Source organism: Rhincodon typus, chromosome 11 (genome assembly GCF_021869965.1).
Source record: "Rhincodon typus isolate 14 chromosome 11, sRhiTyp1.1, whole genome shotgun sequence".
NCBI lineage: Eukaryota > Metazoa > Chordata > Chondrichthyes > Orectolobiformes > Rhincodontidae > Rhincodon > Rhincodon typus.
Genome location: NC_063342.1, coordinates 8,962,975 through 8,988,369, shown reverse-complemented (window position 1 = coordinate 8,988,369; position 25,395 = coordinate 8,962,975). Strand labels below are relative to the sequence as shown.

The following is a 25,395-nucleotide window of genomic DNA, read 5'->3' as shown; positions in this document are numbered from 1 at the left end:
GTTCACTGGATGAAAGTAAATCTAACTTGTTGTTGATTACTGGCAATTCTTTAATTTAACATTTGGATGGAGCTTAGACTAATAACTGGATTTATCTAGCTGAAGCATTGTCTGTAGCTTAATCAATAGGACTATCTTCTCTAATCAATGAAGCTGTGAGTTCAAGTTTCTTCTCAGAGACTGGAGCACTGACATTGAGGCTGGCTCTACAGAGGGTGTGCTGCACTGTTGGCAGTGTTGTCTTTCACTTGAGAATTTAAACTGTGGCTTTGGCAGGTGGACAGAAAAGAAACCATGACACAGTAGGAAGAGGGGAGGGCGAATTATGCACGGTAGGCGGGACAAAGTTTATTCATTAATCAGTGTCAATGATACAGATGATTTGCTGCTTGTGGGAGCTTGCTGTGTCCAAATTTGATGCTGTTTCCTATGTTACAATGGGAACCACACTTCAATCATATTTCACTGACTGAGAAGTGCTTTGGAACATGCTGAGACCATGAAAGGGGCTATGTAAATGAAACATTTTCCCTCCTTTTTAAGGATTTTTGGAAAAATTGTCAAACCTTCTCCCATACATTGTTCCGTACACATGTCTGAAACCTTTCGTGATTTGTCATTGCACACTTCTCTTCCCAGACAAGTTTATAATGATCGATAACAACAGCTTGAAGATCCGTCGCATTAGCAAGAAGAACGAAGGCATTTACCGGTGCGAGGGGAGAGTGGAGGCCCGGGGAGAAATTGATTTTCGAGACATCGCTGTTATTGTGAATGGTAAGATTGCTGGATTGTTCTGCGCACTTTCTTCGTGCTCCTGGGTTTTGAAAACTGTTCAGTTGTGAATGAAACATGTACAGATGAGTCAACCAGCTTGCTGAATTTTCAATAAGGTGTAATTTAGTGATGTTACCGAGATAATGTGTCTTTTGCATTTTGCTATTGTAGAAAGATAACTTGCCTTGTTCCCTGTATAATATCAAAGCCTCAATTAAGATTCTCCTCCCTGTTTCCAACTCCTCAGCCTGTTACTTCTTCCACTTTCTGTGATCTCCTCCAGCCCCTCAAACTTCTGCGACACCCATCCTTTCCAGTTCTGGTCTTTCATGCCTTCCCAGTCTTAGCTACTGACTGAATAAACACCCATTAAAGTAGGATCCAGTCCCCCGAGGGAAACATAGGGAGGGGCTGGATAAGGCTGAGGCTACTTTCCCTGGAATGTCAGACGATTGGAGTGGGGTGACCTGATAGAAGATTATTAAATCATGACGGCATTGATAAGGTGAATAGCCAATGTTTTTTTTTCCCCAGAGGAGGGAACTCCAAAACTAGAGGGCATAGGTTTAAAGTGAAAGGGGAAAGATTTAAAAGGGAACTAAGGGACAATATTTTCACACACAGGTTGGTCTGTGTGTGGAATAAGCTGCCGTAAGAAGTGGTGGAGGCTGGTACTATAACATCAGTTAAAAGGAATTCAGATGGGTACATGCATAGGAAGGATTGAGAGGGATATGGGGCAAATGCTGGCAAATGGGACGAGATCAGTTTAGGATATCTGGTCAATATGGACAAGTTGGACCGAAGGGTCCGTTTCTATGCTGTGAACTCTATGACAATGACTCGCTATGTGGATTGAAGCTACATTCCATATTACTGACGAGCTTGGTATTGGTAAAGCCTGTCAGAAATCCACAACTCAGGAGCGGCATGAGAAAGGGGGAGTAGAGCAGAAATTCTGTTGTGATTGCCGCTCTGTGGAAGACTTTTGAGAAAGGACATGCATTTCACAAACAATTGAGGAGCTGAAAACAATTTGTATCAATGCTAGTGCCAATGCACAAGAACATCTATGATTTTTTACATATATTCGGTACAGATTCTGAATACCTGTACTGTTTCCTAATGCTCAGTATTGCAAAGCAATGTTTGTTTGTTTCAGCAGAAACGTAGGTTCTGGGCATACAAGATAAGAGCAGAAGTAGACCACTCAGCTACTTGCTCCTGGTTCACCATTTAGTAAGATATTGGTTGATTAGGGAAAATACTGCAGATGCTGGAATTCTGAAATAAACAGAGAAAGAGCTGTAGAAACTCAACAGGTCTATAAGCATCTTTGGAGGCCAAAACAGAGTTAACGTTCTGACTCTGTACAACTCATCTTTCGAACTCTCCATTGAAGTTCTTTCTAGGTTTTGCTCATCAAAGGTACAAGAATAAGGAATTTTTCACTAAGTGACTAGTCAGGAATGTACTGCCTGGAAATGTGGTGGAGGCAGGTTTAATTGAGGCATTAAAGACAGCATTGGGTAATTATTTCAAAAAAATAAGTAATGTGTAAGGGAATGGAGAAAAAGCAGGAGATCGGCACGAGATAATGATGCTCATTTAGTAGTGTCAGGGTTAAGGATGTCTCTGAGCGGGCAAGAGATATTCTGAAACGGGAGGGTGTGCAGCCAGAAATTGTGGTCCATATTGGTAGTAACGACATACGCAGGGAGAGAGAGATAAGGTCCTGCAAAGGGAATTCATGAAGTTAGATAGGAAGCTGACAAGCAGGACTTCTCAGGTTGCAATCTCAGCATTACTCCCTGCGCCATGTGCTAGTGAGGTCAGAAGTTGTAAGATAATACAGTTGAATACTTGTCTAAAGGTAACTGGATTATTAGGATCTTCCAGGGCAGGTGAGGCCTGTATAAGAAAGATGGGTTACACCTAAACTGCAGGGGCACTAATACCTTTGCAGGGAGGTTTACCAGTGCCACTCAAGAGGGTTTAAACTAGTGTGGCAGGGGATGGGAACCAGAGAAGTAGGTCAGTGTTTCAAAAGGGAGGGACTAAATCAAGTAAGTTTAGGAGGAACAAGAGGTAGGGCCAGGTAAATGACACACGCCAGGACTAACGGTCTGAAGTGTATTTAATTTAATGCAAGGAGTATAACAGACTGTTTCCTCCCCACTGTTTGGAGGTTTATAATAAATAACCCAAATGTTCACTGCTCCCTTCCTGTTTCTCACCTCCAACCATATCGATTCTAATTTGGAACTGTATCTCGTTAAAGGACAATAATACCATTTTTGACCAAGACTGTTTCACCTCCTTCCTTTTTACTAACCTTGGCCTTATAACCCGATATGTTAAGTATCCAGTCCTGTTCTGGCTTGAGTCATGTTACTGTGCCATATCTGCCCTAAGCAAATTCTCTTCCAGTCCGCCAGTTTTGATTGTGATATTCCGAGCATTTACATATGGACACTTTAACCCTGCCCTTCATCTTTATGGGACCTCTTAAAACATGATGTGCTGAGGAAAGTATGTTACTCTTTGGAACCAAATGGTTTATTATTGAACCAGACAATGAAATGTCTGGGACTGTAGTACATACAATAGATGTTTATTCAATCTTTCAATACCATGTTACCCACATCTAGTACAACAATTCACAGAATCCCCACAGTGTGGAAGCAGGCCATTTGACGCATTGAGTCCATACCACCCCTCCAAAGAGCATCCCACCCAGACTAAACCAGCTCTACTCTCCCTGCAACCCTACATTTCCCATGGCTAATCCACCAAACCTGCACATCTTTGGACTGTGGGAGGAAACTGGAGCACCTGGAGGAAACCCACACAGACACAGGGAGAATGTGCAAACTCCATACAGACGGTCACCCAAGGCTGGAATTGAACCCAGGTCCCTGACACTGTGAGGCAGCAGTGCTAACCACTGAGCCACCATACTGCCTTACTATTCTGTGGTCTAAGCCCATAGTATGATGGCAGATGAAATACTTATCCTTCAACTACCATCAACGGAGAAGCAAATGGTCTGACTGTTTGTGACTTCTGCCCAAGGTGACTATTATGCTTATCCCTTAAACAAGCAGTAGGCAGTTAGATTCTACTTTTATTAATTCAAAAGCCAGACAAATAAAGAGATTTGCGTTTGTTTATTACATTTCAAAACCTCGGAATTCTTAAAACTCTTTGATGCCAATAAAGTACTTCCAGAGTGTGTCCCTGTTATAATGTTGGAATTGATGTGTCTGTTCTTGTGCACAGCAAACTCCCCACAGGCAGGAATGTAATAATGACGAGGTCATCAGGTGAATATTCCATGGATCTTGAATAGTGGTGACAGAGTCTTTAAAATTCACCAGAGAGCGCAGCAGAGACCTTAGTTTGACATCGGGTTTGAAAGGCTGCACCTCTGGCGGTGCAGCACTCCTTCAGCATCGTACTGAAAGGTCCACAAAGGACCTGTACTTAAGTGTTTTGTTTGATGCTTGAATTCTTAATCTGCAGGCTGTGAGTTTGTGAATGTTTTTACTGTGGTATTTTGTTGGGCTTCAGTGGTTCCAGATTAACTCCCCAGCCAAATTTAATAGTGTATAAATTTCATAGCATGTTTGTTCCTGACTGAAATACTTTGACGAGCGAGTACTCCTACTAGACCTATTTAAGGATCATGGCGACAGTAAGACTAGTCTCAGCTCATGTAAGACAAGGTTTCTATTGCATGGTGATGCTAACAGCTCATGTTTACAAGATTACAAAAACAACAAAGTCACTCTGTGCAATTGCACACCAGATGATTCAGTGCAGACACTGGAAATAAGCTCAAATCTCTCCTGGTTAGACCCTGAAAAAGCTGGAGAGATAAAAAGCTGAGCATCTAATGATTGCTATTGCGTCAAGGTAGTAGAACATTATACCTCAGAGAAATGCAGACTAGTTTTCACTTGTAGGATTTCACTTTTCTCGGATGCTAAGGGGATAGATGGAACGGATTTGGCATGATTAGACTTAGTCTTTGAGAATCAAAACCATTAACTGGAAAATCTCTAATACTGGAGCCTTCATTTGCACTGACAAATCTTCCTGTGTTGAGTGACTACAGGTGGGCAGACCTAATGTTTTCTTTAACCAGTTTCGATAATCTCCTTACCAAATCCATTTTTATCTCTTATTCACCTGATTTCCCTTGTTCAAAAAGTAGCTGACTAAAACAGGGGAAATAATGCCCGACATTGTCTGGAACAGAATGATTAATCCCATGCAGATCAAACCAGAATTTCAGTCAATATTTAAAGCAACTCAACAACCCTAACAACAAACAGGCTCCATTAGATTTCTGTAAAAATAAAGGGAGCTGTAAAGACGTGAGTCACATATCCATTTGCACAACCAATGATGGCCGTCTGCTTCTGACATCACAAGAACACAAGAAAAAAAGTGAAGAAGACCATTTGCCTATTGAACTTGTTCTGCCCCTCAACATGATCATGGCAGATCCAGGGCTCCAACTCTACTTTCCTGCTCATCACCCAAATCCCACGAAAAGCTAAAATTTCTCCATCCCACCCTTTAATATATTCAATGATGGAGTATCCACGACCCTCTGGGATAGAGAATTCCAAGATTCACAACCATGGAGTAATTTCTCCTCATGTCATTGCTAAATGATTAGCCCCACTGTGTCTTATTTCCCAGAGCAGTGGAAAAAATCTTTTACTATCTGCCCTGTTGAGCAGCTTTGGTGTTTTATACGTCGCAACAGGATTGTCTTTTGTTACTCTAAAGTATTGGCCCAAATTACATTGCCTCTCACCCTAGGCAGCTCCTTCATCCCACTCAACGTTCCCTTCCTTGGTTTTGTGGAGAGTTACTGTGTGTTGCTCATTATAAAACAGGCATTAAATAATGTTGTAACTCAAAGAACTTTACCAAGTCAAGGTTCTGAAGACAAATACTGATTCCAAGATATTCCCCCTCTCCACATTAAACAGCAACAGTGGCAATAAAAGATCCTATGTTACCATATTTTGGGTAGGTTGTTATCCCATGTTCTTGACAAATATTTATCCCCCAATCAGCATCACTAGAAACACATATTTGATTGTTGTCACATTACTGTGTGTGAGAAGTTCTTATGCGTGAAGTGGCTGCAGTTTTTCTAACTTTAGGAAGTCCAATTTTGGCTGTAATGTGCTTTAAGCTGCTCTGTTTTGGTGGTAGGTCCTTTCGTTTCTTTAATAAACACATTAAAAACGCACAACAAGAATTTTCTTTCTTTTGCACAAGCTGTGTACGTTGAAGATTTCTCGGCATGCAGAGTGCCCTTGAGCCAGTCAGTTAGCCAAGAAGGCTGGGTTGTGATGCACAGTGACGCCAACAGTATGGGTTCAATTCTGGTACCAGCCAAGGCCACCTTGAAAGTCCCACCTTCTCAACCTGTCCCAGCTTGTGATAACCCTCTGGTTAAATTCACCACCAATCATCTCTTTCTAATGTGACACTATGGTGACATTACCTTTGGGTTCTTGTGGTGCAGTGGTAGCGTCCCTGTGTCTGAACAAGGAAACCTGGGTTCGAGAACCACCTGCTCCAGAGGTGTGTCATCTCATCAACCTGTTCAGTGAGGTTAAAATGTCTAAAGGTGCCTACAGCTGTCTCCCTAAAGGGTGGAGCAGGAATTCAAAATGTCACAGTTTATGTAATTGCACAGCTGAGTCTGAAGGGGCACAATCTGGATAGCGACAGTGTTTTTAAACTCTCCACAGTGATCAAAGTGTGAGATGCTTTCCTGGCACCTAGGGTGTGGCAGACAGGGGTAGGAGTTAGTGCAAACACCAGAATAATAATCCACACAGAAAAATGACACGACTGATGAGTTGTATTCCAAGGTGGTTCACCTGTATTTTCAGCCCCATTCCAACCCTACTTTCTCGTCCAGCACATGGCTTACCATAAACTGCATATGACAGGATAAGTCGTGTGAGAAAACTCAACATGGGTTTTGCTTTGAGGCTTCGCTGATGTCTTTCTTGAATATTTTCATCGCACTTTTGCAATATCTTATTCTACAAGCAGATAAAGTTTTGGGTCTAGTACCTCTACACAGCTACTTCTTCGAAATGGTGTCACAGGGTCTTTTATGTTCACTGAAGCTGGCAGATGGGGTATCATTTTAACATCTCATGTGATAATGCAGTAATCTCTTGGTGCTGCACTAAATGTATGCCGAGGTTGTTGGCTCTCAGTCACTGCGCACAAATTAAAGGTAGAATCTATGGGATACCCTTTCAAACAATAAAAATCTCGAGATGCATCAAAAAACACAAAAAAGTTGGCATTGCCTTTTTGCCTTGAAGCTTTAATTTGCAATGGTATGTATATTGGTGTTATAGCAGTTATATAAAATGGCATGGAATTAGCAACACAAAAGCAGACCTTTCAGTCAAGTGTTCTGCGCCAGTCTTTATTCTCAGTACAAGATTCTCACACTCAATCCATCAAACTGCCTCTGAATTTCATCACTTTTTCTGCTTGTTAATGACATAATTACTCAAGTACTAAATTCTGCTAGGTCTTGAGATAAAGAGAATTCTCTTGCATTTCTGATTTGATTAATTAGTGACTAACTTATATTTATCACCCTTTGTGTTTGTACCTTGTATATGTGAAAGCATTTTCCCTATGTCTACCACATTGTACTGCTTCATCATTTTAAAGATCCCTAGAAGTTATAAGACTATTCAGCTTTATTATAACTTTGTACAGAAAATCTGCACTATTTACATCTTCATGCTGTATCAACCTGATGTTATCCCTGTGTTTATTGATCTACCTTACTCCTAGTCAAGCAACATCTTGATATTAAGATTCTCACCCTTATTTTCCATTGACTCTACGTCTTGACTACTGCTATATCTCCAACATCCCAAGAACCCTCCAAAACATCTGCAGCTCCTCTAATTCTGATCATCTCCTGTGTTAATTACACCAAAATTCTCTCCCTACATTGCTCTGGCTTCCTCACACACTTTATTTCTTTAAGACACTTCTTATAACCTCTGTTTTTGACCAACCTTTTTTGCCATCTGATCTAATATCTTCTGATGTGATTTGGTGTCACGCTTTGTGTTTTGATACTCCTATGAAACGTGTTAGGGCATTCCATTCTGGTAAAGGCAGTAAAAAATATAAGTTGTACTCATAGTTGTGATCTGGACTATCCTGCAGATGCTCCACTTCAAAAAAAATTATTATTTAATAATGAGTATAGCTTTTTTTTAATATTCTCTTATGGGATATTGGCATCTCTGGCTAAGACAGCATTTATTGCCCATCTTTAAATTGCCCAGACAGTAGTTAAGAGTCAACCATATTGCTGTGGGTCTGGAGTCGCAGACCAAGTAAGGATGGCAGTTTCCTTCCCTAAAGGACATTAGTGAACCAGATCGGTTTTTCCTGACAATCATAGAGTCATGGAGTCCAGAGTAATACAGCATGGAAACAGGCCCTTCAGCCCAAACTGGTCCATGCTGACCTTGGTGCCCACTCAGCTAGTTCTAATTGCCTGCATTTGATCCATGTCCCTCTACACCCTTTCCATCCAGGTATCTATCCAAATGTTTTTATAATGTTGCTATTGTACCTGCCTCAACCACTTTCTCTGGCAGCCCATTCCATATACACAACACTCACTGCGTGAAGAAGTTGCTCCTCAGGTCCATCTTAAATCTTTCCCCTCTCACCTTAAACCTATGCCATCTAGTTTTCAATTCCCCAGCCCTGGGAAAAAGAGTATATGCATTCATCCTATTTATGCCCCTCATGGTTTTATACACCTCAATAACCTCGACAATGATTTCACGGTCATCATTAGATCCTTAATTCCAGAATTTATTGAGTACAAATTCCACCACCTGCCATGGTGAGATTTAATGAAGAATGGTCTCGGCCCGAAACGTCAGCCTTCCTGCTCCTCTGATGCTGCTTGGCCTGCTGTGTTCATCCAGCTCTACACCTTGTTATCTCAGATTCTCCAGCATCTGCAGTTCCTACTATCTCTCCCCAGAACATTAGCTGAGTTTCTGGATTAATAGTCTAGTGATAATACTACTAGGCCAATGCATCCCCATTTCCTAGCTACAGTTTAAGATATTGAGAAGGTTTTGTGTTTGTAACCTTTACAAACTTTGGATTAACAGAAGATATATTCAATTTCCATTGCAATAGAATAACTCAGGCAGTAGCTTCCAAACTCTTACATAATGTGACCCTAGTGTAGTGCCTCACATTTGTAGAGTGAAAATCGCCCACAGAAGAATGAGAGAGCTCTTAAACCAGGGTTGGATGAGTGAATGGTTCTTCATGTGGGTAGTGGGGAAGGGAGGGTAAGTGTTGAACAGCTTGGTGGGGAGGGGTAGGAGTTGTTGAGCAGGGTGGGAGTGGATGTTTAAAATTACTCAGTTTGCCCTGAAAAAAAAAAATCACACAGTGAAGTCACATTCACTGACCAACAGAAAGAAATAGAAATATTTATCTGGGCCTTGTTGCTGTCAGAATAAATTCTGAGTTCCCTGAAGACCATTGCTGCCTCATGGCTTATGATCCCAAAATCTTGTCCCATGACCCGACTGGGTTCTGCCACCCTCAGTTTGGCAACTCTGGATTAAGTCATTGCCCAAGGCGAAAATATAGGGAAACAATGATCCAATGACAACCAGACAGGAGCAAATGTACCAATCAATCACTCCCTTGCAGGGACAGTGAAGGCTTCATTAACAGACACCCTGCTATCTTTAAAATTAATGTCAATCGCAAATTTACGATAATGATGGCAACTTAACAACAGCTGTCATAGAGTCCTACAGCATGGAATCAGACCCTTCGATCCAACCAGTCCATGCCGAACATAATCCCAAACTAAACTAGCCCCACCTGCCTGCTCTTGGCCCATATCCCTCCAAATCTTTCCTTATGTACTTATCCAAATGGCTTTTAAACTGAAAAATAAATGGTTAACTTGTTATTTGACAGCAGTGTGAATTACTATTATTTTCATACAGGGAGTAGTTAGGGTCCATAAAATGCTGTGTTGAAATGTGGGGGAGGTAAATTCAACAGAAACATTCATAAAGGCATTAGGTGATTATCCAGATGGAATTGATGTACATAGATAAAGGAAAAAGGCAGGAGATTGGCATTAGGATGTAGAAACAGTACAGGTGTAATGGGCTGAATAGCCTGCTTCCATACTGCAACAGTACTGTGATTCTATGATAAGCCCAGGTTCATGTTCATTTAAGCATACTGGACTAGTGCCATCATCACTGAGGGAGCTACATTTGAATAGGGTTCTTTCAGAACTCATTAGAGAATATGGCCACAAATTTTGCACAGTCCCTCTTGCTCTGCAGTGTGACTTGGCAATGGTGAAGAGACAGAGAAGAGACTTTTTTTTGTGTTGTAAGGAATATGGATTTTATATATATTTTTTATGTCATTTATTTTTAGTTTGGATGTTTGAATCTTGAGTTAGTGACATATAGGTTTTTCTGTACAATTGTAACTGACGGCTTTAATGATTAATTTAAATTATGGTATTTTTCTTTTAGAGCAACTTGATAGAGAGGCAGCTTTCAGAGCTTTCTTTTAGTGTACATTCAGGCTTGTCTTTTTTATGATTCAGGAAAACATCCACCGCTTGAAAACTGAGGTGGTTTTTTAGGTTCAGTTTTGGGGGGTAGTTCTGAAGAAATCCTTGGATGAAGATCATTGCAAAAAAAAAAGGAAGAAGATTGTTAAAGAAAAATTACCTTAGTGTAAGGCGTTTGAAAAAAAAAACAGAGCAGAAGTGTTTGAACAATTAGATTATTTGAGGCTGAGAATATTTAAACTCAGTCGATACAGTATCGAGCTGGAGGAACACAGCAGGTCAGGCAGCATCAGAGGAGCAAGAGAATCGACGTTTCGGGCCTAAACTCTTCATACAGTCCTGCTGAAGGGTCCCGACCCGAAATGTCAGCTTTCCTGCTCCTCTGATGCTGCCCGACCTGCTGTGTTCCTCCAGCTCGACACTGTGTCGACACTGACTCCAGCATCTGCAGTTCTTGCTATTTCCGATGTTTAAACTCTGGTGTGTGAAAACTCCAGGAATAGGTCATCAGATTTACGTGATTGAGAGTTGATGTTGCAGTTATATTAAGCCTGTAGAAGCCTTTGTCAAGAGACTGAGTTCAAGACCCACCTGCTCCAGAGGTGTATAATTACATCTCCGAGCAGATTGATTGGAAAATATACTAAGTCCAGAGAGGATAGAAGTGATTCTCTCTCTGTTATTAATGCTGTTAATGAGTGCTTTTGAAACCTGTGAAGGATTTTTTGAGGAAGTAAAGGGATTATATTTTACTCTGCATTTCAAAATCCCTAAACTCATATTATATGTAACTAATTTTATTTTTTTTTATTTTAGTTTCAGTTCTCTATGAAATAAATTTCTGCTTTACTGTTAAAATCAAATCTGCAGAATTACATTATGATGTTTCAGTGAGACTCTACCTTGTTAAATCAAAAGCAAACAAACAATCAAGCTGGATTTGAGTCTGGGAATTAAATTGTCCAATAATAAGTGTCATCAACACCAACACTCAAAAGAAGTGATAAATAGCACATTACACTCCCTTGTGATGTGGACTTTGATCAACAGAATTTATTTATAATGCCTATATTTTCCCACCTTTAATACTTGTATCAAACTTTTCTGATTTTGTCTGTCCCGTTCACATAATATGTGTTTCTTTAGGTTTTTCAAGGGGATATTTCAAGTCACATCATAGTTAACTCAGAATCATCGAACACCTATTGTGCAGAAAGAGGCTACTCTGTCCATCGAATCTGCACCGACTCTCCAAACAGCATCCCACCCAGGACCAGCCGCCACTCTATCCCCCTAATCGCACATTTACCATGGCCAATCCACCCAGCCTGCACAATCCCTGGACACTATGGGGAAATTTACCATGGCCAATCCACCTCCCTTGCACATAGAATCAGAGAGGCACACAGCACAGAAATAGATCCTTCGGCCCAACCAGTCCATGCCGAACATAATCCTAAATTAAACTGGTCCTACCTGCCTGGTCCTGGTCCATAGAATATTCATGTACTTATCTCAATATCTTTTAAATGTTGTAATTGTACCCATATCCACCACTTTCTCAGGAAGTTCATTCCACACACGAACGACCCTCCGTAAAAATGTTGCCCCTCATGTCTTTTTTAAATCTCTCTCCTCTCACCTTAAAAATGACCTCCCTAGTTTTGAACTGCCCCATCCTAGGGAAAAGACCCTTGCTATTCATCTTATCTATGCCCCTCATGATTTTATAAACCTTTATTAGGTCAACCCCTCAACTTCCTACCCTTCAGTGAAAAAAGTCCCAGCCTATCCAGCTTATTTTTGTAACTCAAACCCTTCATTCCTGGCAACAACCTGGTAAATCTTTTCTGAACGTTCTCCAATTTAATAATATCCTTCCTATAGCAGGCTGACCAGAATCTCACACAGTACTCCAGAAGAGGCCTCACCAACATCCTGTACAACCTCAACATGATGTCCCATCGCCTATACTCAAAGGCCTGCGCAATGAAGGCAAGCGTGCTAAATGCCTTCTTAACCATCCTGTCTACCTGCTAATATCAAGGAATGATGTACCTGAATCCTTAGGTGTCTCTGTTCGATAACACTGCCAAGGCCCTACCATTAATTGTATAAATCCTGCCCTTGTTTGTTTTACCAAAATACAATAGCTTGCATTTATCGAAATTAAATTCAATCTTCCATTCCTCAGCCCATTGACCCAATTAATCAAGATCTCTTTGTGATCTTAGATAACCTTCTTCACTGTCCACTATACCACCAATTTTGTTGTCATCCACAAACATACAAACCATGCCTCCTATGTTCTCAACTAAATCATTTATATAAACGACAAACAAAAAAGTGAACCTGGTACCGATTATCAGTTAATTCTTCTGAACTGAGGTAATGAGAGAAGTTTATAAGAAAATCATACATATTTGGGCTAATTGTTTCATTTCTGAGTAATAATACTTCAATACCTTCAAGTCATTTTAGTGTAAGGTTATAACTTTTAACTGGTATTTAATAGCCAGCAGATTAATATGTGATATTGGAAATTATGTCTCAAATTATGACTCATAACTAGAATAGACTGAGAAAGGAGTCGAAGTGTACAGTGAGTAGATAGGCAACTATGGTGGAAGTCACAATCTGACCAACCATTGTCTTATCAAATAATAGAATAGGTTTGAGAAACTGAATCACTTACTCCTGCTCCTACTCAAACCATTATGTGTTTATATGTTCCAAGGTCTTTATGAAGCCTTGCGCCAAGGTGGAGCCAGACATCATTCTCTCTTCTTGACAGTGGCAATGTTCTGTAGCTGGTCTGCCAATGCACCAAGGATCTCCGAGTGGATTTCTCCCATATGCCTTTCTCATTTGACCATTTTGTTTCTAAAACATGACTGAGATGGGGAGAAGTGTCTTCATCCACAGAGTGGTGAGCCTCTGGAATCCTCTGCCACAGAAACTGGTTGAGGGCAAAACATTGAATGTTTTTGAGAAGGAGTTAGATTTAGTTCTTAGGGCTAAAGGGATCAAAGTGTATGGGGAAAAAGTGGGAACAGGGAACTGAGCCAGTTGATCAGCGATGATCATGTTGAAAGTCAGACAGGTTAGAAGAGCTGAATGGCTTATTCCTGCTTGATCTTCTATTTTTCCATGTTTTCTATGATTTTATATTGGAGGGTTAAGGTAATCATTATGTAAAGCATCAAACTCTTAAGCACTTTGCATCTAAGATGGTCCAGTGGGACATCAGCTTGCGAGGCGCAAACGAACTGAAAGGAGAGAATTCTGAGAATTCACATGTGCCACTGCAATAACTCAGGCTGTTAGAGAAAGACACTTGTAGAGTTCTCACATAATAGGTTATAAATCCATTGAGATTTCTGCTGGGCACAAGTCACGATTTGAGACTCAATTTCTAATGTGACACGCTAGTCTGCAAGCAAGTGTATTAGCAATTAAACACCAGTTAAATGCAATGAGTTTGTATTGAAATAGTTCAAGGTATTGAAGCGTTAAACCCAATTTTGCTCAAAATCAGAACTGGGACTTCAACCCAAATGAAATTTGTTAATCCACCTGAGCACAATTTCATTGTGAAGTTTAAAACCCTGAACGTTCATCTCCATTTGATAAAACAGACCATTACAGCTGAATTGAAAAAAGATTAAAATATGATCAGTGTCCATGTAATTTACTTGTAACACTCATTAATTTTTTTTGTGCCAATACAGTTTTCCAGTGGATTTCATTTTATAATAACATGCTGCAAGTGACATTTATCTATTCTTCACCTCATTCCGACAAATTTTATGTTTTAAAGGACCTTGCAACTAATGAGCAGCCTTCCATTTTAGCAGATCAGCCTCCTGATTATAATCAAATAAAAACTTAAATATTTTAAAGTTAAGTGTAAGCCATGGGAATAATTACAAGTTGACGAATACAAAACTGGTGATGTCATCATCTCATGTAAATTATTAAGGATATCTTTAAATGTAACTTTTTTAAACAAATTTCATAAATTGATCAGCTCTGAATATATGAACTAATTGGGAACTCATTGTGTCTTTCACCTGTTCTCGACATCTTGGATGTGGTTGAAAAGTTGGCAAACCACATTCAGATATTGGCTGCACCAGTTCTGACTCAATATCAATACTCATCTTCCCTTTTCCTGTATTATGACGTGTCCTTGACTCTACTTGGAGGATCAAACTGAAGATCACTACCAGCCCACTTTCAGATCATAGAATCCCTACAGTGTTCATCCTACCTGAACCATTGAACTTCCTCTGAGGCTGACATCCACAGCTGTATCTCCTGATGATGTTAAGATCCACTATTGGATTACCATTGTTCCTTTAGCTATCAGGTGTGACCGTGTTTAACAAAATGGATAAAGACTGTAGGCAACAGAGTGAAGGGGTGGCCACAAGGCAGTCTGGAAGGCACTGGCAGATAGTCCCCTGTGTCTATCTCACTTAGTAAGCAGGCTTCCATTTGGACACTGGTAAAGCCATTGGTTCATCAGAGAAATGTAGCGGGAGTCAAGCTTCTGTCATCACAAGTAGTTCAGTTGCACAGAAGAGTATGTAAAGGGCATGGGGGAAGAGGGGCAGGTACTGGCATTTGGGTGTGGCAGGTGATCAGGAGGGCTGGTAGAGTGTTGGCCCTTACTTTGGGGTCATCGCAGTTTAGGAGTGGGGAAGTCTTCGTGCAAATATGCAAGGTGGATAGTTCCTTGAAAGTGGCGTCACAGGTAGACAGGATGGTTAAGAAGGCATTTGGCATGCTTACCTTCATTGGTCAGAGCATTGAGTAGAGGAGTTACAGCTGTACAAAACATTGGTGAGGCTAGATTTGGAACACTGCATACAATTCTGGTCACCCTGCTACAGAAAGGGTGTTATTAAATTAGAAAGGGTGCAAAATTGATTTACAAGGATGTTACCGAGCCTGGAGAGTTTGGGTTATGGGGGAGGTTGGATAGGCTGGGACTTTTCATCCTGAAACATGTGAGGCTGAGGCATGATCTTATAGAGGTTTATCAAATCATGAAGGTCTCAGATAAGGCGAATTGCAAAGATCATTTCCCCAGGGTAGTGGAGTCCAAAACTAGAGGGCATAAGTTTAAGGTGAGAGGGGAAAGATTAAAAAGGGACCTGAGGGGCAATGTTTTCACACAGAGGGTGGTGTGTGTATAGAGTGAGCTGCCAGAGGAAGTGGTAGAGGCGGATACAATTACAACATTTTAAAGACATTTGAACAGGTATGTGGTTATGAAAGGTTTAGAGGGATAAGGGCTAAATGTAAGCAAATGGGACTAGCTCAGTTTAGGAAACCTAGTCTGCATGGATGAGTTAAGCCGAAGGGCCTGTCTCCCTGCTATATGACTCTGTCACTGTGAATCTAAGAGCAGAAAGGCTGTAGCAGTTGATGATTCCAATTTCTTCCCGAACAACATTGTGGGTTTACCTTGATCACGTGGACAGTAGCGGTTCAAGAAAGTAGCTCACCATCACCTTCCCAAGGGCATCTAGGGACGGGCAATAAATGCTGACCAGCCAGTGATAGCCACGTTGCACGAGAGAATAAAAAATGTTAGGGGAGGAAAGAGACATTGCTGTGGCTGTAGATGTGACTCCAGGATGGTACGCTAGCTCCATGGTGCCAGGGTCAATTATATCATGGAGTGGTTGCTGGACATTCTTTGATGGTGGGTGAAGAGCAAGAGGTCACATTGCATATTGGCACTGATGATACAGACAGAAAGAGGGAAGGGGGCCAGAAATTAGAATTTAAGGAGCTAGGCCAGAGACTGAAAAGCAGAATCTCTAAGTCAGTAATATCAGGATTGATCTCAGTACCACATTTGGGTGAATATCCAAATAAGAAGATTGAACAAATGAACACATTTCAAGAAAATTAGTGCAAAGGGAGGTTTTCACACTTCTGGGGCATTGAGACTGGACCTGGAGCAGATGGAACTTGCACAAGAATTATATCTTAGGAGGGCCAGGGCTACTAGTCTTGTGAGGAGACTTGCTAGTACTGTAGGGTAAAGTTTAAAATAGCATTTCAGCAGGATAGGAACATGAGAGGGAAACCAAACAGATTTCTAGAAACTGCTGAAAATTGGAAATAAAATTGGAAAGCAACAGAAACAAACAATAGAATCAAGCAGGGTCAAATTAGTGTTAAATGGCAAAAGATGCAGAAGGGTAATGATTTAATTGCCATTACAGAGATGTAGCTGCAGGGTTGTAAACATTGGGAGCTGAATATTGAAGGATAGGAATTTGGGAGGGATAGAAATATGGGAAAGAAGGTGAGGTAGTGTTGATAATTATGGAAGTGCATTGGTGAGAAAGGGTTTCTCCCTGGAAAACTATGGTGTAATATCTGTTGAGGTGCAGCTAACAAACACCAAGTGGCAAGTAATGTTAAGGGTGGTTTATAGGCCACCAAACACTGATGGTAAAGTAAGTTTTATATAAATCAGAAGAGTGTGATGCAGATAGCAAGTTGAAAGCAGTAATTCCGGATGACTTCAATAAACATGTAGACTGGGTAAATCGCTGTCTGCTGTAGCGAAATAATTCCTGGAAGGTGTTGAGCTAGTCTCCTGGAGCAAGGTGTGGAGAAACTAACTTTGGCATAAGTTATTTTATATCTAATATTAGGGAATGGGAAAGGGATAATTAATTATAAAAAAAGAACTGAAAGAACTGCGAATGCTGTAAATCAGACAAAAATAGAAATTGCTGGAAAAGCTCAGCAAGTCTGGCAACCTCTGTGGGGAGAAATCACAGTTAATGTTTTGGGCTGAGTGGTTGTTCCTCAGAACTGGGGTTGCAGTTCTAAGGAAGGGTCATTCAACCCAAAATGTTAACTCTGATTTCTTTCCACAATGCCAGACTTGCTGATCTCCCTTTTATTCATTAATGGGATGAGGGCATCACTGGCTAGGCAGCATTTATTGCCCATCCCTAATTGCCCAGAGGGCAGTTCAGAGTCAACCACATTGCTGTGGGTCTGGAGTCATATGTAGGCCAGACCAGGTAAGGACAGCAGTTTTCTTCCCTAAAGGACATTAGTGAACAGATAGGTTTTTCCAACAATTGGCAATGAGATTTATGGTCTTCATTAGATTCTTAATTCCAGATATTTTATTGAATTCAAATTCATCTGCCATGGTGGGATTTGAACCCAGGTTTCTAGAACGCTACCTGGGTCTCTGGATGAGCAGTCCAGCAATAATACCACTAGGCCATTGCCTCCTGCTCTTTTCCTGCACTTTCTGTTTTTGTCTGGGTTAATTAATAACTTTGCCATTGAAGAAAATTTAGGAAATAGTACTCACAGCCTTACAGAATTTGTTATCATGTTTGAATAAAGATGTAGTTCAATCTGAAACCAGGTCTTAAATTTAAATGAAGGCATTTATAAACGTATAAGAAATAAGGAAACAGTGGTGTAGATTGGAAAATAAAACATTTTGCCAGATGGTAGGTAATGGTTAATATTTAAAGATTTAATGCTTGATTTAAACGAAAAAGATATATTTTCCTTTCAGACAAAAATTCCTAACAGGAAAAGTAAGGAAAGGAAAAGTAAGTCCATCAAAGAAGGCATGTAAATTTGCCAAAACCAAATGTCAGCCTGATGATTGGGAACATTTTGGAATTCAGCAAAGGATAACTACCAATTGACAAAGAACAGAATATTGATGTAAAATAATATTTGAATAAAGAATAGACTGTAAAAGCTTTTACAGGCTTGTAAAAAGGAAAAGATGAGCAAAGACAGATGTGGATCTATTACAGGCAAAAAGAGGAGAATTTATATTAGGAAAAGGAGAAAAGACAGATTACTTATCTCAATAAGTACTTTGTGCCTATTTTCACAGAGAATGACATACAAAATATCCTTAAAATAATTAAGGTGCAGGAGTCTAGTGAGAGTGTGGAACTGAAAGAAATTCATGGGAGTAAAAATATGTTAGAAAAATTAATGGGACTGCAGAGTTGACAATCCCCAGCACCCATTGACCTTCATCCTGGCGCGTTGAAAGTGATGGCGAATGGATTTGTGATCATCTTTCAAAATTCAATTTATCTGTAGAGTCATCTGCAGATTTCAAGGCTGCAAATGTAACCTCATCTTTTTAAAGAAAGGTGAGAGAAATTATGGAATTACAGACATGTTAGTCTTTTGGCAATTGTAGAGAAAATTGTACCATACGATAATGGATGTGATTATTAGGCATTTAAAAAAGAATGATTATATAAGTAATTATTTTTTAGCTATGGCTGTCTTGCTTTTCCTATTAGATATTTTTGCTTTTACAATCCATTCGTTATATATCCTGTTATTTTACATCAGTTTTCTGTTTTTTTTTATTAATTTGTTAGTGCTCCTTTGTTGAATTCCAAAATGATCCCAATTGGCATGAAAATTTTTTTTTAGCAAATTTACAAGTTTCCTTCTTTGATGTACTTACTATTTCTGACCTTACTTTTCCTGTTAGATAATTTTGCTTGAAAGGAAAATATGTCATTTCTTTTGAAAATCAAGCATTAAATTTTTAAATACTAGTCATTGCCCACCATCTGTCAAACATTTTAATGTTTTATTTTTTTCCAATCTGCCACAGTTTACTTCACAAATGCTCTAAATTGGATCTTGGACCCTGATTTCAGATTAAATTATAGCCCATGTAATTACAGAGAATAAAAACAACATGTTTGACATATTTGATAGTGTTTTTTGAGGATTCTATCTGCAGACTCAATAAGGGAGAATTAGTGGGTGTGGTGTATTTTGATTTTCAGAATGCTTCTTAAAACCATTTTAAAGACAAAATTAAAGTGCATGTGGTAGGGAGAATTATTATAGGATTGACTGATGATTGGTAAACAGGCAGAAAGCAGACAGTAGGAAAAAATGTGTCCATCTATTGTTGGCAGGTTGTGACCAGTGGGCTACCACAAGGACCAGTGCCTGGAACCTAGCTGTTCAGAATCTATACCAATGATTTCCAAGAGTGGTTGAAGTGGAGACATTGAAAGATTTCAAAAGGAACTCGGATTGTCATTTGAAGGAAACAAAACTACATGGTCCAAGATAGAACGGAAAAATAGGACTTATTGAATTTGTTTACAGAGAGCTGGCATGTACAAGCATGGGCAGAATGATAACTTCCTGATCTGTGATAATGACTCTCAGACACACTAGGATTTGAACATCTTTTTAGATGACTAAGTAATGGTCTCAATAAGAACAATCTGGAAACATAATGACCACGCTGTCACACAAAATACACAAGAAACATAGAATCACCTTTTGTCAGAGAAACACAGAAGGAAACTGACAGCACCCCTTGTGTCCTACCATTCTAAAACTCAAAGAAAAGAGTAAAGTATCGCTCGTTTAATCATTTGCAAACCCATAAATCACAGTGAGGGAACTTTGAAACTTCATTTAGTTTTACGGCAGCCCCACAGAAGCAAAACAATAATAAAAAAAGTTGCAGGCATGTAAATCATTTAACGTCTCCCCTTATTTCTTTGAGCAATTGTTGTGGCATTTCAGATGGACTCAACAGGCTTCTAAGTGTGGTACTTCCAATTACAAGCAGGGAATTGAAAGGATCCATGCTGGGAAAATTAAGCTTCTGTCTATTGTGAAATAAGATTGTTCAAGTGGTTATGCCTGATAGTTTCTCCAAGGGTGGCCTGTTTTGCCTTGGCAATAAGAGATGACAAAAGAAGACTTTAACATCTTTAGCCTGCCCTTTGTTCAGATTCTGTTCTGAGAAAGCTCCCTCCTGTTGTCTGCACAGATCACATTTAAAATTGGGTAGGAGTTGTTGAATGGAGGCATTTACATGAGCCATCATATTTTTACAACAGCATCCAGGCTGTTCTTGTCAAAAGAGTAAAAATGATTATGGTGATTTGAGAACACTTATTAAACAGACAAAGGGAATGGGCAAGAAAGAGATTTTGTTGGGGGGGTGGGGGGTGTGGGGTTTGGTTCTGATTTTGGATCTGTTTTTAGCTTTGCAGACCTGAACTGGGGTGCTTGCCCAAATCTGGTGAATGAGGCCGGGGGCAATTTTGGTTTGTTCTCAGCCTATGGGTTGTGGTGTGTACTGGCCTCAAGGCTGCCATTTGACTAGAATTCTGAAGGATAAGAGTGAATTTGATTAAAACTTATAAAATTCTAACAAAGCTGGATAGGCCTGATGCAGGGTGGATGTTTTCCCAGGTTGTGGACTTTGGAACAAGACGACATTGTCTCATGATATGAGGTAGACCATTGATGTCTGAGACGAGGAAATGTTTCTTCTCTCAAAGGGTAATGTATTTGTGGAATTCTCTACCACGGAGGCTAGGAATGACAAGTCACTGAGTATATTTGATAAAAAAGATAGATATTTAGATTTTAAGTGCATCAAGGAGTATGGCCCATTTCCAATTGTTTGTAATGAAAGGTGATAAGGGATCTTCGCCCTTCGTTGTGAAGTTGTTCTGCTGCTTTGGGAAAGCAGCCAACATCGTCAAAGACCCTTCCCAACTCAGTTATACTCTCTTCATGCTTCACTTTCTTCAAACGTGTTAATTTATTAAATATAAGGTTATTACAGAACCAAGGTTGTTTCTCTAACAACCACCTTTGGTCCATGGAAATGTACATACTTTCCAACTGGCCATCAAAACAGAGTGACACGTGGTTGGTGTATCAATAGCAAGTATGTGAGTGTAAGCAATATTTGCTGATAGCTCCTAGGAATACATCCAACCAGAGACTGCGAACTTACTGACCTGTCAAGTCGAAAGAAGTTTTGTCTCATTGATAAGGGGATTTTTTTTCTGAGATTTTTGTGGGATTATTTGAATATTTTTGGAGTCACAAAATTCAAGGTATTTTCTAATCAACTTGCGCACCTCTGGAGCAAATGGGACTTGAACACAGTCCTCCTGGTCCAGAGGTAGGGTTACTGCAAATGTGCCATAAAAAGCTCTCATCACAAGACTCTATTCAAACTGACCAATTAACTGGGCTTCCCTGCAGGCTTCTGCAAAGTACATTTTATTCATATTGTAAGCATTTTGTTCTAAAGACTGCCATCCCTGCATTCCAAAGCCGAGCAACACGACAAATAAAATAGATTTGAGCTCCCAGCAGAGATTATAATCATTAGATATTCAAATACTACAAATTTACATAATATATTCAGGTAATTCCTCTTAATTTCATTCAAATCCGAGAAATGCCTCAATCCTGGCTCCAAATTGTTCAATTTTAATCGTTTAACCAGAGTTTTCACTGTATCCCTTTTAGTCTCTTGGCAGTGCAGTGCAAATAAAAATTTTACAGATTTTTTTTAAACTGACAGTTTGTGAACGGAGTGTAACAGGAGAGTGTCTTCCTGTCACCTTCATTGAGCACTGTGACTGTGTGTTGGTGCCAAGAAAGTGCTATGCTATTATAAATAAAGCAGCTTGTAATATTTAATGTCAGCCATCCAGAAATTGTTTTAAAAAATCATTGTAATGTATTCAAACAAAATAAACAGCTGTTGTCCCTTCATTGAGCATGCTATTAAGTAAATCAGCTGTCAGGTGTTAGGAAGACTTATATCAGGTAAGGAAATGTCAACTTGACTTCCCAGTTTCTGCTTCATTATCTAATTTCAATCATGACCACGTTAAATGATGCTGGCTTCAACCACAGTCTCCCATAACTCTCCATCTATTAAGGCCTGTACTCTGAAGGAACGTATGTGTTCTCCTTCATTCATTCATGCGATATGGGTGTCACTCTCTAGGCCAGTATTTATTAACTATTACTGATTGGTCTTAAGAAGGTGGTGGTGAGCTGCTTCCTTGGATCATTGCAGTCCATTAGGTGCAGTTAACACCATAATGCTGTAAAGGAGGGAGTCCCAGGATTTTGACTCAGTAGCAATGGAGAAATGGCTACAAACTTCCCAGTCAAGATGGTGCATGACTTGGAGGGGAACTGCAGGTAGACACGTCCGCATGTACCTGCTGCCCTTGTCCTTCCAACTGATAGAGGATGTGGTTTTGGAAGGTGCTGTTCAAGGAGCTTTGGTGATTTGTTAAAGTATTTTGTAGATTATACACACAACCATCAATGATGTGAGGCATGAATCTTGAAGTCGGGGTGCCAATCAAGTGGGCTACTTTGTCTTGAACGGTGTTGAGATTCTTGAATTTCGTTGGAGGTGCATTCATGCAGTCAAGTGTGTGGCTGGGTGGAGATGCTTTGTGAAATCAAACAGCAAGTTACTTGCCACAGAATTCCCAATACCTGCCCTGTTCTTTTGCACGTATTTACATGGCTGATCTGGCTTAATTTATGGTCACTGATAATCCCTAGGATTTTGGTAGTAAACGTTTTGGCGATGGCATTGAGATAACTCCACAGAGGCCGGTATCCCATCACTAATTCACCTTTTATTTCACATGTGCAGTCCTTGACCCTAGTATTGCCTCTTTAGAGCCAGCTCCCAGAGTGTTAGGAATGTCTGACACTCCTGTTTTTATCTGCCATCAGGAATCCCTGATTGGACCAGATTAATAGCCCCAATCAGGGAACTCATGTTCTATCAGGTCCAGCTTAATGATCTCATTACAATCACTACGATAATGTCATTGATTTTCAAGGCTGTTGGTTGGAAATGATCATAACCTAGCAGTTGTATGGTGTCAATGTTACTTGCCACATATCTGCTCCAGCCTGAACATTATCCAGGTCTTGCTGGATTGGGAAATGGAGTGCTCCAGTATATGAATGGTGCTGAGCACTGCAAAATCAATGAATCGTACCTCTGACTTTATCTTGGAAGGAAAATCCTCAATGATCCTCAAAGAAGCTTTGAGGCTTGGGCACTACCCTGCAGGACTCCTGTGGCAATGTGTTGAGACTGAGATGACTGATGATTGCTGACTGAAATTTTGTCTCACTATTCCAAGTCACTGCTAATCAATCATGAGTTAGCAACCCAGTGGATTGACCACAAGTCTCCAATAATTGAACTCCAACAACCACTGTCCTTATTCTATTAGAGGGGAGGTAATGGCCTAGTGGTATTATCACTGGTGTTAACCCACACACCAAGATAACATTCTGGGTTTGAATCCCACCATGGCAGATGGTGGAATTTGACTTCAGTAAAAGATATCTGGAATTAAGATTCTAGTGATGACCATGAATCTGTCGCCATTTGTCAGGAAAAATCCATGTGGTTCACTCATGTTCTTTAGGGAAGGAAACTGCTATCCTTACCTGGGTTTGGCCTACATGTGACTCCAGACCCACAGCAATGTGGTTGACTCTGAAATGCCCTCTGGGCAATAAATGATGCCTAAAAGCGATGCCCTCATCTCATGAATGAATAAAACAAAACCTAATTCCATAACTGCCAGGGAGTTTCTACAGTGCCCACCCCCAGATTCTCATTGACGTTTTTGCTCGGGCTCCTTGCTACCACTCTTCATCACATGCTGCCTTGATGTCAAGAGCAGTCACTCTCACCTCAACTCTTGAGATCGGCTCTTCTGTTCATGTTTGAATCAAGTTCAGAAATCACATAACACCAGGTTATAGTCCAACAGACTTATTTGAAATCACAAGCTTTTGAGCATTGCTCCTTCACAGGTGGAGTGAAGGGAAGCACACAGGCGCAGAATTTATTGGCAAAAGATTGCACAAATATTTGGGCCAAGATGTCAGAAACCAAGTGTGCCTGACAGACTCAAATGAGTGTCAGTGAGCAGGGTATTGTTGGGTAAAAGCTACTTGACAGCGCTGTCACCAACAGCTGCCAGGACTTTGTTACTGATCAAAAATAGGCTGAGCAGTAATTGGCTGCGTTTGATTTGCCCTTCTTTTTGAGGACAGGACATACCCAGGTCAATCTTCCACATTGTAACGTAAATACCAGTCATCATCAAAGACCTCTTTAAACACTGGTTATAATCTCTTCCAACTTCTTCCATTGGGCAGAAGATACGAAAGCTTAAACACACGTAGCAACAGGTTCAAGAACAGCTTCTTCTCTGCTGTTATAACAAGGTGTAGAGCTGGATGAATACAGCAGGCCAAGCAGCAGAGGAGCAGGAAGGCTGACATTGAGCTTAGACCCTCCTTCAGAAATTTCTGAAGAATTTCCGATTTCTGAAGAAGGGTCTAGGCCCGAAACATCAGCCTTCCTGCTCCTCTGATGCTGCTTGGCCTGCTGTGTGCATCCAGCTCTGTACCTTGTTATCTCAGATTCTCCAGCATCTGCAGTTCCTGCTATCTCTTCCCTGCTGTTATTAGGCGTCTGAATGGAGCTCATAAATTTCAAATCTAATGTTGATCTTGCTTTTTGTGCACCTTCTCTGCACTGTAACATTGTATTTTTTGCTCTGTTCAAGCACACTATGAACTTCGTATGGTACGATCTGCCTGTACTGCACGTAAAACAAAATTTTTCATTGTGCCTCGGTACACGTGACAATAAATCAAATCAAATAGATGTGTCAACATAGAATACTAACAGAAACTTTACTATTCATTCTCTCTGTACCCACTACACAGTGGTAGCCATGTGTGTCATCTATAAGCTACGTGCAGCAACTTACCAACATTTATTTAAATCCTCCCAGAGACACTAATCTCTGTCACCAGGGGGAGTAAGGACAGCAGATTCACTGGCCCACCACCATCTGGATGTTACCTTTCAAGTCACATTCCCTCCTGACTTGGAGTTATATTGCTATTCCTTTTACTGTTGTTAGTTCAAGATCCTGGAACTCCTGCACTGATGATGGACTTGCACATTATAGACTACAGCAGGCTGACCCTCAATGAACAGAAGTATTGAAAGTGAGATAAACAAGGTGTAGAGCTGGATGAACACAGCAGGCCAAGCA

The 25,395-nt window shown here is 40.3% G+C and overlaps 1 protein-coding gene across 1 annotated transcript in view; it reads left to right on the top strand.

Moving 5' to 3' along the window:
* Positions 1–25,395, top strand: part of ncam2 (neural cell adhesion molecule 2) — a 1,072,172-nt gene that overhangs the window by 945,054 nt on the left and 101,723 nt on the right. The window contains exon 5 of the mRNA XM_048603020.1: positions 640–777. Coding sequence (XP_048458977.1) covers positions 640–777 — 138 coding nt within the window. The remainder of the gene's footprint in view (positions 1–639; positions 778–25,395) is intronic.